At 39.2% G+C, this 13,652-nt stretch overlaps 1 protein-coding gene across 3 annotated transcripts; it reads right to left on the bottom strand.

The window, feature by feature from the left end:
* Window positions 1–26: 26 nt before the first annotated feature.
* Window positions 27–13,414, bottom strand: cfap251 (cilia and flagella associated protein 251). 3 transcript variants are annotated; one of them, XM_015365994.2, is made up of 21 exons: window positions 13,350–13,414; window positions 11,875–12,277; window positions 11,293–11,436; window positions 10,800–10,909; window positions 10,603–10,711; window positions 9,543–9,623; window positions 9,202–9,279; window positions 8,882–8,926; window positions 8,492–8,694; window positions 7,358–7,552; window positions 6,456–6,706; window positions 5,749–5,897; window positions 5,240–5,413; window positions 4,729–4,910; window positions 4,433–4,547; window positions 3,990–4,153; window positions 3,469–3,559; window positions 2,739–2,882; window positions 1,779–2,007; window positions 931–1,032; window positions 27–383 (listed from the first exon to the last, which is right to left on the bottom strand). In XM_015365994.2, the coding sequence occupies exons 2-21, from the start codon at window positions 12,241–12,243 to the stop codon at window positions 238–240; spliced, it is 3,081 nt and encodes a 1,026-aa protein (XP_015221480.2). In that variant the 5' UTR covers window positions 12,244–12,277; window positions 13,350–13,414; the 3' UTR covers window positions 27–237. The 3 variants fall into 3 exon arrangements, with proteins under 3 accessions (XP_015221480.2, XP_015221481.2, XP_015221482.2); XM_015365995.2 differs by having other exon boundaries at window positions 13,276–13,364; XM_015365996.2 differs by lacking the exon at window positions 13,350–13,414 and adding an exon at window positions 12,475–13,243.
* Between the last annotated feature and the right edge of the window lie 238 nt (window positions 13,415–13,652).

Genomic DNA, 13,652 nt, shown 5'->3' with positions numbered 1-13,652 from the left:
AAATAATAATAACACATCAATAAATATCTAGGTAAAATATTTTATTTAAAACAAAAGTTAAGATTTAGAATCTGCGGTAAGCCACTCCAGCTTCTTCTTTTGTAACTGTAAAAATGTTCAAATACTAAAGAGAGCAAAAAAAAATCCTAATTTTACTGACAAAGTGTTGAAGGTGAAAGCAACTTCATAACACACAGGTTGGCAGCTCCATCGACGAGTGGTGGGAAGCATCACAGCCTAGGACAACACAGACTCTCGGTCTGTCTGACCCTCTTCAGAAGATGCAGTTTCCTGGACAAAAACTGGAAAACCCAGTATGTCAGATGTCAAGGTGTCTATCGTGATTTCTTCAGGAATCACACTTTCCAGCAGAGACTCCGAACCTGTCAATTCAACCCAATAAAATAAAAAAAGTTAAAAGTGGTTTCTTCACATGAACTCAACAATATGCCCATCACTGTTCAATGTTACAGGAATACATATAATCAATAGAGTAAATCCTTAATAATTCCCTACACTTATATAGGGCTTTTCTGGACACTCCACTCAAAGTGCTTTACAGGTAATGGGGATCCCCTCCACCATCACCAGTGTGCAGCCCCACCTGGATGATGCAACAGCAGCCAAAGAATACCAATATACTCACCACACATCAGCTATCATGGAGGAGCAGAACAGAGTGATTAAGCCATTTCATAGATTATTAGGAGGCCATGACTGGTAAAGGCCAGGGGAGGAAATCTGGCCTGAAGAATGTCATATGATTTTCACCATTATTATTTCATCCATTATTACCATTAACTACTTAAGAGAGTCTGGTAAGCCATACTCAGTAACATTTTGTGATCTACATCTTTTGCACTGCATTATAGTCTTGTCACTCTGGGACAAGTCACTGCAGAAGACCAAGTAATTTAGTACTGTACATACCTGTAGAATCAAAGCTTCCCAGTTCCAACCTCCCCCCTTCAGGATTTAGCCCCATCAAGGTGGAGAAGTACTCGGCTAGCTCCTCTTCAGTCATGTGCTCACCTAGGAAAAAAAAAAACATTCCATAACGTGTTTCACATCCCCATGTAAACGTCTCATTCTGATTATTTCAAGGACCTTCAGCCATCCGAATGACGTCCTAATCCTTATTATGACATCATAAATCAAGCATAATACAGGAGACTGAGAGAAATAAGAGTTAAAAACAAATGCATGTTTTAATATTTTAAGTTTTATATACTATAAATGTCACAGCTCAAGGGTTGTGAAAGTGCAGCTGAGCTGATTAAGGACTGATGATACCAAGTGGCTGGGTATGAAAAAAGTATGAAAGATCCAAAATTAAAAATGACAAAAAGCCACAAAATGCCTGCCTTTTTTAATTTAAAGGATTTTTAATTCATTAATATCATGTGTGTATATTACAAGAAATAGGGAAAAGTGCTGCTCTTCATGTGAGCTCCTGTATAAAGTGCAGGCCCGCCTGCAGCTCCCCAGATTTTGTTTCTGTTGTTTGCTCTAATGATGAAAATACAGCACAGAACATGTGGGAACAGTCTGCTAATGTCTGAGAATTAAGGTCCAATCTGTTGTATTCTAACAAATCCTGATGTCACTCTGTCAATATTGGAATAATATGTCCCCTCAGACACTGAAGGTAACAAATGGACAAGCTGTCTATAATCATACCCAGAGCATGTGTGACATTTTTCCAATTGATCTGTCAGATGAAAGCAGCAACTTTAAAAGATGCTTTGTTACTTTGGACTGGAAGCAGTCTAACATACCTCTGGCCTGCAGCAGCTGCAGTAGCTCTCCCCTGTTCAGTGTTCTCTCCCCATTCTCATTTTCATAACCCAGAACTTGAAAAGCGTGCCTCAGTTCATTCATAGATATCCCAAATGCTGGGCGATGGTTTACATACAGTTTTATAAAATCTGCCAAATCAATGTCGGTCACATACTTTCCTGTATCTACATACTGGCTGAATTTGACCTCATTCAGCATATCTTCAAGCTGTGAAAATAAGGGAAGAGAGGTATATTTCGAACAGACAGCAGACAGTGTTTCTTTACACAAAAGTGTACAGGAGTCTAGAAGAAACGTCTATGCCAAGCTGATATCCTGGCTCCTTTCAAGAAAAGGCTGGGCATGAATCTGGGATTGATACGTTATTAGCAATCAAACAAGTTAGATGGACCAAAAGCCTTTCTCCTGTTTGCAACCTTTATTATGACAATAGTGATCAGTTTATAGTAATCAAGACTAATTTATTATTAATAATATTAAATATAATAAGGGATACTAAGCACATATGGCCTATAGATAGAATAGGTTAAGAGCATAAAGAGTGTTTTGTTCAGCTCAGACGTGGTGCAAAATGAGAGATTTAGTGCAACACAAAATGGCATCAAGTCAGGCAAGTATAAAACTAATAAGCATTTCTTTAGACAGGTGAAACTATAAATGACTGAATCATTCAAATTAAAGCTACATTACATTTCTTCAGTGAATGTAAAAAGCTCAGAAAGCAGACAGAGAAACAGAATGAAAAACAGGAAGAAAGAAACCTTTAATACAGATCTGACTGCCAGCATCTCTGCAAATCTCCAGACTGAAACCCTTCTCTGAGAATTGTTTCCGATGTTCAAGATACTCAGAGCACAGAACCATCTGTAGCTCATGATTTGCAAAGATGATCTTTGTTATTATTTCAGCCTTCAGTGAGTGGACTTATCTGAACCTGCCTCCTGCTCAGAGGGGTAGAATCCCAATGCCCGCATGACAAAAGGGATCTCTGCCAGGGGGATTCTTGTAGACACCTGTCGGGTCTCCATGGTGTCAATTCCTTGATTGCGCAGCTGGCAATAGTAAAAATAGTCTTCCAGTTCCTAGATGGACAAAACAAAAAACAGTACTGTAGCTCCCATGTTGTGTCTAACAATGAACTTAAATGAAGCGCGTCTATAAAATTAAAACAACAGCTTCATCTTTCTGTCTAGGTAAAATAAAAGCCAACTCATGCACTTCATAGCACAAGAATTAGATGAGTGATTTGATCGCATAAGAAAATGAGAACAGATATTTGCTAGAAGGTGTCTAACTGAGCCTGTTGTGTGTAAAAAGATGACACTTTTCAAAGCATTACTGTGAATTTTATTATACTGCCTATACTGCATTCAGCACCACTGTAGTACACATTGAAGTTCTATGTGCCTGCACAGGAAGTTCTTCATGCATTGATAATACAGCAAAACAGACAAGGTACAACTAATGATTTGCTTGTGTATTATCGACTCCTTTCATACATTCAGACATGGATGATAACGTCTGCTGTATTTCAGAAGAAGCCATTTTGGTTTTAGCACCTTCAGTGTTAATTTGTTACAGTTTAACTACTATTTTTGTTAGATTCCATATGGCATGCAGTTCATTTGTTAAATATATTAGAAAGTGGGGTTTAATAAATCTCCTCACCCTAAAAAGCTCCCCATCTCTCCCACCTTCAAGAACACTGTAAAAGGGAATGAGGTCCTGTCCTCCAAGAGACGCTGCTGCCTCGAGAGCACTACCACAATGCGAGAGAAGGAAAATCACTCACAAAGCCTAAACACGAGATCGATAGACAGCATGGCCTCTACAGGGAATTGAGGAACACTAGCAGGCATTCAGAGTCAGCTTGTGTTAGAATGCTTTGAGAGCAGCAACAGGCAGAAGTCAGGGTCATTTTGCAATGCAGTTAGAAGTAAAAACGTAGACAACATTTTGCATTCAATTGCAATTACAGTACTTCTCTTTGAAAATGGAGAAAGGTACTTGCTCCCAGTCCATTTGCTCTGGAATTGCTTGCCTTGAAGGTAAATGTTAGTAATGCTGAGCACAAATCTGTGGAATGCAGCAGAATGGCTATGGGAGGCATGTATACAGTACGTGCTTAGAAATTAAAATTAAACAATAGGCTTCTTTATTATTTGACTACAATAGACTGATGAACTCACTTCAGGTTGATTTCCCAGGTGAACACTGTGCGATCACTGCCCCCTGCAGTGAAAATTCGCTGGCCATCACAGGAGCATGCAAAGCTAGAGACACCCAGTGGGTGACAGATGAGGGCAGAAGATTTATGGGGATTTCCATCTAATGGCAAGATCTGCAGGCCAACCTGTGAACATCACAGCAAGACCCTTTAACAAACAATAAGTTATTTATAATACAGTCACGCACAGTGCTGCATGGTTTTGCATACTGAGTCTGTGGCTACTTCTTAATAACACTAAAAGCTGTCATATTTCAAAGTCAGTACCAATGAATGATGACAGCATGATTTATATCGGCTTAAAATTATAATGTACAGTATTTAAAATGTACTAGTCATTGCCTTAGATCCTTCAAATATTGTTTTTTACACATTACACAATCTTGTGAAGAGAAAGTATCTGACCTTGTCTTTTGTAATGTAACTGAGATAGCGAGCACTTGGGTCTCCACCACTTGACACAGGTAGAATGGCAATCTTCTCAATTGGAGACCCATATGTTGGCCCAAGAAGTGTCTTTCTTCAAAGAAAATCAGATAAAAATAATATCTTCAAATCAAAATTTAAGTAAACTGTTCACTAATTGCCTCAATCTAAACCTCTCACAAGAAGAAGATAGTACCAAGCCTATGATAATTCCACCCTAAAACATTAAAATGCTTTGTTTTAAAAGACGCTGAAGTTCTTCTGTTCCCTGTTACCTGCACATTTTGGTGGTGCAGTTAAAGAGCTTCATCTTGTACTGGTCATTGGCGGTGAGGATGAAATTCTCCTTGGTGATGGGGGGGTACCAGGCCATGCACTTGGGGACGGCACTCTGTTCGATGCAGTCTGTGCTCAGGAGCCTCAGGTCATCCTCCTTACTGTTTAGATCATACTCTACCTGTAAGTGAAGTCAACCTATGACCAAACAGCACACTGACAAACACAATGTGTAAATAAAAGCAAAAGAAAACCATATGCAATTTAGCACATACAATTGTATGGAAAGAAATAACTGCTTACCAGTATAGTTTACTCAAGAATTATATATATATGGGCTTATAACAAACTGTTAAAAATACAGATGCTTGGTCAACACTAGTTCCGAATAATACACCATTTAATTCCACACTCCTGGGAGTAAGCTTGCATTTCTGAAAATTTAAACAATGTAAGAAAACGGATTAATTAAATCATTAACAATGCTCTAGCATTTTTCAGTCTTCTTACCAGCACTCTATCCATTCCAAGAGACAGCAGCCGAGGCTGACTGCTGTCAAGGTGGACTCCGAACACGAGGTCCTGAATGTGTTTATAGTGGGAGTGGTGCCTCCCCAGGTACTTCCACGTCTTCCTGCCATTGTTAGAGGAGAGTCTGAACACTGTCACAGTTAACCCTGCATCCTGGAACAGGACAAATGCACATAACTATCAACGTGCAGGAAAAAAAGGCTAATGAGCCAGAGCCCAGTTTCTGCTCCCAAGGATCATGCTTTTTTCAGTGAGCGTTAATTTGTACACATGAAGAACTTTGAATTAAAAAGGAAGAACTTCTTTTAATACCATATTGCAGTTTGAGCTTGTGTTGCTTTCAACACATAAAATGTTCAGAAACACAAAGAGTTACTCTTGAATTTGTTTTATGTCTCAAGAACAACTGAATTTTCTGTTGTTCAGATTCATGGATATTTGTCCATACAACCATACGACTTTCACAGGCAGAGCGAAACCGTACTCACAGCAGTGGCGAGGAACTGGGAGTCTCTGGAGAAGGCGATGTGGGTTATACTCGCCCTGGCGTATCTGAAGGGCTCACATTCGTTTTCCAAGGTCAGACCATCAAGCACATAAACACTCCCATTATCAAAACCAACTCCTAAATAAAATCCTAAAAACGTTCAATATAAAACATAAAATTATTCATTTCTCATCTATGGAAATTATGTGTGCATTGTGCCCGAATTTGGGCCTGTTCCTGTGGGAGGTTTCCCTCATTTATTATCAGTTTGTGCTTTTTCCCCATTTTGCAATACGATAGTTACCCTTTTTGAGGCTTTCAATCTCCTATGATGGGAGATTATTTGTACTTAAATGAGAAACCTACTCAGAAAAATGCCTACAGTGGGGAACATACACATGAATTTAACGATAATCAGGACCTCCAAGTAACATTATTAAGTGATTGCCACATATGGAGGCTTCTAACATACTGAATGTTTTCTTAGAAATAAGAGATTAGCATAAAAACACAAGCTTAAACCAATATGAAAGCATTATAGATACTTCAATTCTGTATGAAATGTGTGCGTTTTATCTAATTGATACAATTAAAGTGTTCCGCATCCCCCCCCCCACTGTTTAAGAAAGGTCTTGGGTATGTGTTGTACAACCACTCTTTCACAAAGAGATCAAGGGTGCCAGTTAGAGATGGAATTAATGCCATTACCTTGAGGATCATACATCATGCACTGGATATGTTTTTCAGTCTCAAAGATTCTGCTGCAGATACACGTCTTGGACTGATAGTCCCACACCTTGAGGATTCCACAGTTGCTTGCCATGGAGACAAGGGGCCGGCCTGGATGGCATGCTACAGCGTGCACAGCCTCAAAGTGCTCCTGCACCAATGTCTCTAGCTTGCTTCCCTCAGCAGTTATGTGAACCACAGTTGCATTGGTAGTGGAGATCACAAAATTCCTGACGGGCAGATAATTGGTAATATTTATAATGCTGCATTCTCATAAAGCAGCAATGAGAGTAGAAGCCATAATCTGTTTTAAACCCCATGAGTCCCAATTCATTTCAGCCTTCTGCTGTGGTTCCCAAACTTGCATTTCTAAAGGCATATTTTCTAGCTGTTGTTTTTTTACAATTGTAGATCTGCAATGGTACTCTTAAGCTTTTTATTTATTAACAATTTAAGTTAAGAGTGAAGTTGATATTACACAAATCCCTGTACTACTGCAAAAACCTCTACACAGACATGCACAAGGAGAAAACACTTTTTACGTGGAACATTCCCGTAATTTAAAGATAAATATTATACATACAAATACAAAAACAAGGCATTTGATTTGATGTAGAGTGTAATATTTATTTATTTCTTCAATTACTTTTAATTAGGTCTATTCACACAGCACAATCCAGATTCAGTTCACTGACACATATTGCAGCATTCATCTCCTAAATGTTGCTATTGGATTGTCCTAGGTCAACCATAATGTTATAACGAACTAGATCTAGCTGTGGAGAGGATAGGAAATGCTTCATGCTGGAAAGCTAGGAAACCCTGCAGTGCTGTTGCCTGTGAATCACATTTCAAACTCTTAACATCTCATTGCAACTCACCTCACAGCAAAGTGCTTGGCCTCAAGAGTGCAATCTTCTGGATACCCTGAGGTGTTTCTGGCTGGAGATGGAAGCTCTTTTGTAAAGGAAATGGACCTGACTGGACTCAGATTGAAGTGACTATACCAGTTAATCATCTGGATGTTTTCATCATAAAACTTCACATGGCCTCTTGTGTCACCTGTCACTAGGAGGCTGAAGCATTGCAAGCATAGAAAAACAATAACACACAATAAAGCACAGATAGCTTATTTTCTATAGCTTTCGCAGTCACACAAAAGGCAAAATACAATTCTAAACCTGGTATCAATAGTTAATCCTTTATGTGAATTTATGTACAATGTCAAACAAAGCTAATAAATAAGTACTAAAAATATATTTGCAATATGAAACCAGGCTAAAACAAGAGGTGCTGGTAAAATCAAGATACACCATTGGGCCACAGAGCAAATAGACACTGTTACTATATTAAAGCCTAACAGCCTCAGAAAAAGGCCCTTCACAAGTGGTACCAGTGCAGTTTTAAATCTTCATATTGCTACTTAAAATGGTATCTCAGCTATAGGCACTCAACTAAGAGATGACTGCTTGTTATTCTACATCTCAGCTCTACAATTCCAGCAAAAACACTTAACAATGACAGGAGAGCCACAACAGCACTGTACTGCAAGTAACGGCACTATACAATGGAAATTTTTTCAGCATCGGTGGCAAATTGAAAATGAAAAGCTCAACTGTCTGCCTTGAACATCATTACGATGAATCATAGAATTCTCCAGACCAGAACTACCATACAAATGTTCTAATTGTTGTAGACTTGTTTGTAGTCTATCAGAAGAAAGCACTGCACGAATTCCAGGCTGGCTAACTGTTATAACCAGTGCTTGTCAGGATCCGCAGGAAATTTAAAGAAATATTAAGAAAATACCAAACAAGATTCTCATACAGTCTACCCAGAGAAAGCAGAGATCAACGCTGAAGTTCAGAAAACAAATTGAGTACATTTTAAAGGTGGTTCATGGTTCACGTTAAACACAGAAGTACAAGAAGGGTCAGCCTTTGAAATAGGAAGAAAGTCATCGGTTGCTGTGTGGAAACAGATGGTTCCCAGAGGGACGACGTAAAATCATTCACCTGTCTGTCACAGTCAGCACTGTAATGCCATCCTTTTGCAGATGAATAAGTTTGACAGCTCTTTTGTTATGGGGCTGGAGGAGTACTGGAGTGCGAATTGTGTCCCAGACCACCAGATTGCCAGCGGAGGTCGCTGTGAATGCAAGGGAGGGTCCAGAATGGAAGACAGAGTGACTGAAGGATCCCACAGTCTTGTTGAACGTCTGTGGGAGAAGAGAGGATTGAAGTACTACTTCAATTATTAGTGTTTTTGTGGAGGGGAGATTTCCCTGTTGAAGGATAATATGCTACTGTAAGTAGGAACACATCAGAGGTCAATATTATAACTGGTACAATGTTATGGGAGTCCATTATTCCTAAAATATATTCCAACAACTATATAAAGCATACCTTATCTGTGAGCTGCGGGACTGTGTATTTCAGTTTGTCATTGTCCTGTAATGAGAGGTTAAATTTTAGACAAGTAAAGATTCTTTGCATGGAATTGCATTATAATATATTGTAGATGGTGTTAAACTATTGTCTACTTAGCTTTTTCAGGTAAGGAAAAAAGGACTTGGTTGTTGAAGAAAGAAACCTATAGTATTCATAGCCCCATATGTTAAGCCTTAATGCATTGCATCCAATTTATATTTAACCACACTACAATTTAAGTAAACAACTTAAAATGCAAGCTGAAATAAAATAAAAAGACCCAAAAAGCATCTTACCCAGGAATAAAATACAACTTGACTTCCACTGTTGCTGGCGATCTGAGTGCAGTCATTTGGATTAAAAATGATGTGATTCTATAAAAAAGCAGTACGCTATATTACAAAAAAATCATATTTACACAATGGTATTTATACATACTGTATATATTAGCATTCTATCACATTTTTAAAGAATGCAAGAACGTACAATTTCATAAAAAACAAAACATTTTCTATCATTACCTAGAAACCATTTTGTTTTTCACTCACAGCAAAACTTTGTGGACAAGTGACATATTTTTTTTCTAGTACTAGTATAGTCATATTATTAGTACTATTTTCATAGTCCTAAAACGCACCTGCAACCCAAATTCTGGACTCAGGTTTGCTGCACAGACAGGACCTTCCACCTCACTGGTCCAGTCCCAGATACAGACTCTCTGAGGAAAGATCATATAAGACAATCCAGATAGGCACGTATAACTCAGTCTCCAGAATTACAAATAATTGAAATAACAAGTAATTATTATTGAAATAAAAACAATTATCAATATCAGCTGCAGATGACCCACTGGTAGACTAATCCTGCTAGGTTTCTGATTTCACTAATCAAAGCTAGACCTTGTACTGTGGTGTACCAGGTGTTTTGTGAGCCATTAGGCAGCTTTCTTCCCTTTGGCAGAACATCCAAACAGAAGGACTCATCACAGTGAATAGGGACACTCTTCTGTAGGAAGTACCACCTTAAATTAAATTAAATTCAATTACTGGGTGGCTAAATTCCACTCTGGGTTTGTGGAATCTGGCCTCTCTAAATTTCCTCCTAAACTCAATGTCTGAAGTACTTTCTCACATATCCACCTGATCTGCTGAGCTGTAGGCGTTGCATTTCAGTGGAGGATTATGTTGTTCTCCTCCCATATGTAAAGTGCTCCGAGTTCCTTCGGGATTAAAAGAGCTATCTAAGTCCTTCTTATGACTAGGTGCATTGAGTTGAACTCAATAAACTTAAATTCTATTTAATTCCTAGAAATGGAAATGGCAACCACCAAATCATCAGAAAGCCACTCGTCCTGGTCAGATCACAAGGTGAGGGTGGAAGGTGGGGCAAGAGCATGGCCATGTTCGCATCTTATTTCAGGAACATGGATGAAGCACCTGGTGTAACTCCAGGCAAACTAGGGGAGAGCTTCACTCAGGAGGTACCCCCATGCTGTATTCAAACCCGAACCTCAGAGCTATAAGATAGAAGCTCGAACTCTCATGCCATCATGCACCACACAGACAGCTTTGTGGTAAATTAGTTGTGACATAGGCAAAATGGAAAAATGGTAGCTCTTTAGACAAAAGTGCCTTAACAAAAACTCCCATCGAGTAGCATGCTAGAGCACACTTTAATGTACTTCAATCACAGTGTACCTGAACTGCTTCTGCTCCAATCGTAACCAAATACTTTGAATCCTTAGTCAAGGCCATAGCTACTACACCCCCATCTGGGTGTGAGTCAAAAAGGGTCTGCACTGGAATCCTGCAAAACAATCATTTAAAGAATTATTTCATGAAGAACTTACAAATATTTTATTTTAATCGTTGCTGGCTATTGATTAACGTCATACCCAGAGTATGAGTCCCATATGATCACCAAACTCTCTGGACCTCTGTCAGCTGTGGCCACCCACCTTCTGTCCTCACTGACACACAGACACGAAATGGGACTGGAGTGACCCTGGGAGAATTCATGACAAACAGGAATTGTTCCAGTTACTTAAACATGTATTTCCTATGCTTAAATTATTCCAGCCTCCTAGAGACCCCCTCTGAAATATGGCATCTTGTGATGTAGAATTTGAGGCCTTTGGCAGAACTCAAAGATTTTGACACTTGCCAAAGCTTATTTTAGCAACTCCCCTTCAGTGCTTTCCTAGTGCTGCTGATGGTTTCTATCTGGTCAGATCTGCTCCTTGTGCAGCTTTGTAGAATACCCCCACTCGTTTGTTTCAGCGGATAGCACAGATTAGTCAGATCACATGCACAACAGTTGTGCCTACATTTGCAACATCTCTATTATTTTATTACAAGCAAATATACAGAAACCAGAGCATGTCTTGCCTGGAGAATATGCTGAGAATTTAAGGTATGATTATACATCACTGCAACATGAGCACAGCCATAGAGGATCACCAGCCTATCATCATCATCATGGAGACTGTACACAGGAAGGTCCTGGTTTATCCCAAAGGCCCACTCCAAACTCTGAAAGAGAAACATCACACCAACAATGAAAAATAATAATAAAACGTACAGATGATAGGGGTAAATCACCAATTTTGGCCTAGTGATTATTTTGCTAAGCAAACAGACATAGCTCAGTTCATACAAACATTTACTCAGCATACGTTTAAGTGTATAATATGTACAAGAAACCATAGCAATATATCCTCAAGCACAAGGCATTATATATAAATTGTTTTAGGAAGGAACACCAATGTCTTCCACAACATTCCACAAAAAAATACTATGGGTCATGAAATGTTCATAGATTCCATCATTCAATGCTGTTGTATCACAAAAAAGCCGGAACATGAAACACAGCAAAGCATCAGAAACCCCCCATCTTCATCAGCAGGACAGGCATGCATTCACACATCTCTTTATCCTATCGTATTGTATCACAGTGGGAATAAAACATACCAAAGGCTGGGATCTGATGCCGGGGGTATTTTTTTCTTCAAACAGAGTCCTGGGAGTGGCCGTGTGGACTTGGGAGTATTCTGACAGTCCGGAGGCCTGCTGGTTGCTCACACCTGGGTCTGGCTCATGCTCCTCTTCTTCACTGGGATCTGCTTTTCCACCATGCTCCCCCTTCTTCTGTGCCTCTTCCTCTGTCCGCAACCCCTCTTTTCCAGAGGATGGGCCATGCGGGTCTTGCTCGACCTGTTCTTGTATGGTGCTTGTGCACAGCTCAGCAGGCTGCGTTTCTGCGGGCTGCTGCTTATGTACAGGCCTGCTTTCCTCTCCTAATGCTTCCTCGCTGCTCCTAGTTCCTTCTGCAAGTGACATGGCTTCCAATCTCCTCTCAGTGTCTCAGTAGTCCCTACAGAAAATGTGTGTATAGCATACAGACAATCTTCAGTTCTCCTTTAGCTTGGAATGCATTCATAACTGAGACCTGTCCTCTATGCAGAGTAAAATACAACTGATTCAGAACAGCTGAGGACAGACAGAAAGTTAAAAACAGAAAACTAAAAAAAAAAAATCAACATATTTCTAGGTGAGAAGTTATTTACTTACATGTTCAAGACAAAGTGTATCTTTCCTGTAGTTAACTGGATGCCACTGAACAGGTTTTAATCAGCTCAAATTGTGTTATGCTAACTTATTAGAAGAAAAACCTCTGAACTGTAAATAAATTAACTTCACAATGTTGTAATTTATTTATAATAACGTGCTAATTAATGACTGACGGATTTGCTCATTATAGTACCAGTACCTAAAAACACGCCTTGAAAAATGGCGATGCACAGTTTCGAGCCCTAAAGTCTTTATTTCTTTACACTGCCCGTTTCAAACACAAACCTGGAAAAATGCTGCTGATTTTGACAGTCTACCGATTAAAACTACTGATTTGATCACACCAACGTTTCGTATTCATCACACAGAAATTCATTTAAATGAAAAAAACGTAAACAACTAAACGCATTTTAAAAACATGGCGTGAACAGTATTTTTTATGCCATTTGATTAATTTCTAACACTGGAGTGATATTATGTAGCTTGTCTTAGCAGTGCGCAGGTGTTAAGGATCGTGGAATTATCCGCTCATTCGGCTTAACTCCTTTCCGTATTTTGTACAGATAAAGGAATGAATACCTTGCAGTTATATGTAGTTACGAATTCACAGAATTATTCAAGGAGGGCGCACAATTATTTAAACTCTAAAAAAAAGCCTGCCAAAAGTGTGAGAAAGGAATACCCAAACACCTTGCATCAAAACTTTTTGAATCATCGCTGATTTTAAATGGGCGCGTTTCGCTTTTCCGCGTCCTCCGCATGACGATAACTCAAGCGCAAAACCTGCACCTTCACACATACCTGTCTAACCAATATTTGGCAATTTAAGTAAATCTCTCCTGGCAAATCAAAGACCAAAAACTGTTACCACTTACACAGCTGAAAACGGTGAAATCAAAAGACACTGCCACTGAAAAGCGTCCTGTTGCTTGGATACGAGTCATGGAGACTCTTGGGATACTGGCGGAGTTACGGAACACGAGAGCACAGAGACAACAGTACTGTCATTATAATATAACTGAAACTGCATTTATGTTGTAGACCCTTTAACGATTAAAATACACTGTATTGGCAAATGTATGTAATGGCAGAAATGAATAAAGACATCTGAATGTGAATTTTGGTCTTTATTTGTATTCAGATCATCAAAAGAAACTTGATCACTTAGTGCAGACAAA

This window comes from Lepisosteus oculatus, chromosome 22 (genome assembly GCF_040954835.1).
Source record: "Lepisosteus oculatus isolate fLepOcu1 chromosome 22, fLepOcu1.hap2, whole genome shotgun sequence".
In the NCBI taxonomy this organism is placed as follows: domain Eukaryota; kingdom Metazoa; phylum Chordata; class Actinopteri; order Semionotiformes; family Lepisosteidae; genus Lepisosteus; species Lepisosteus oculatus.
This window is presented reverse-complemented; position numbering and strand designations above follow the sequence as displayed.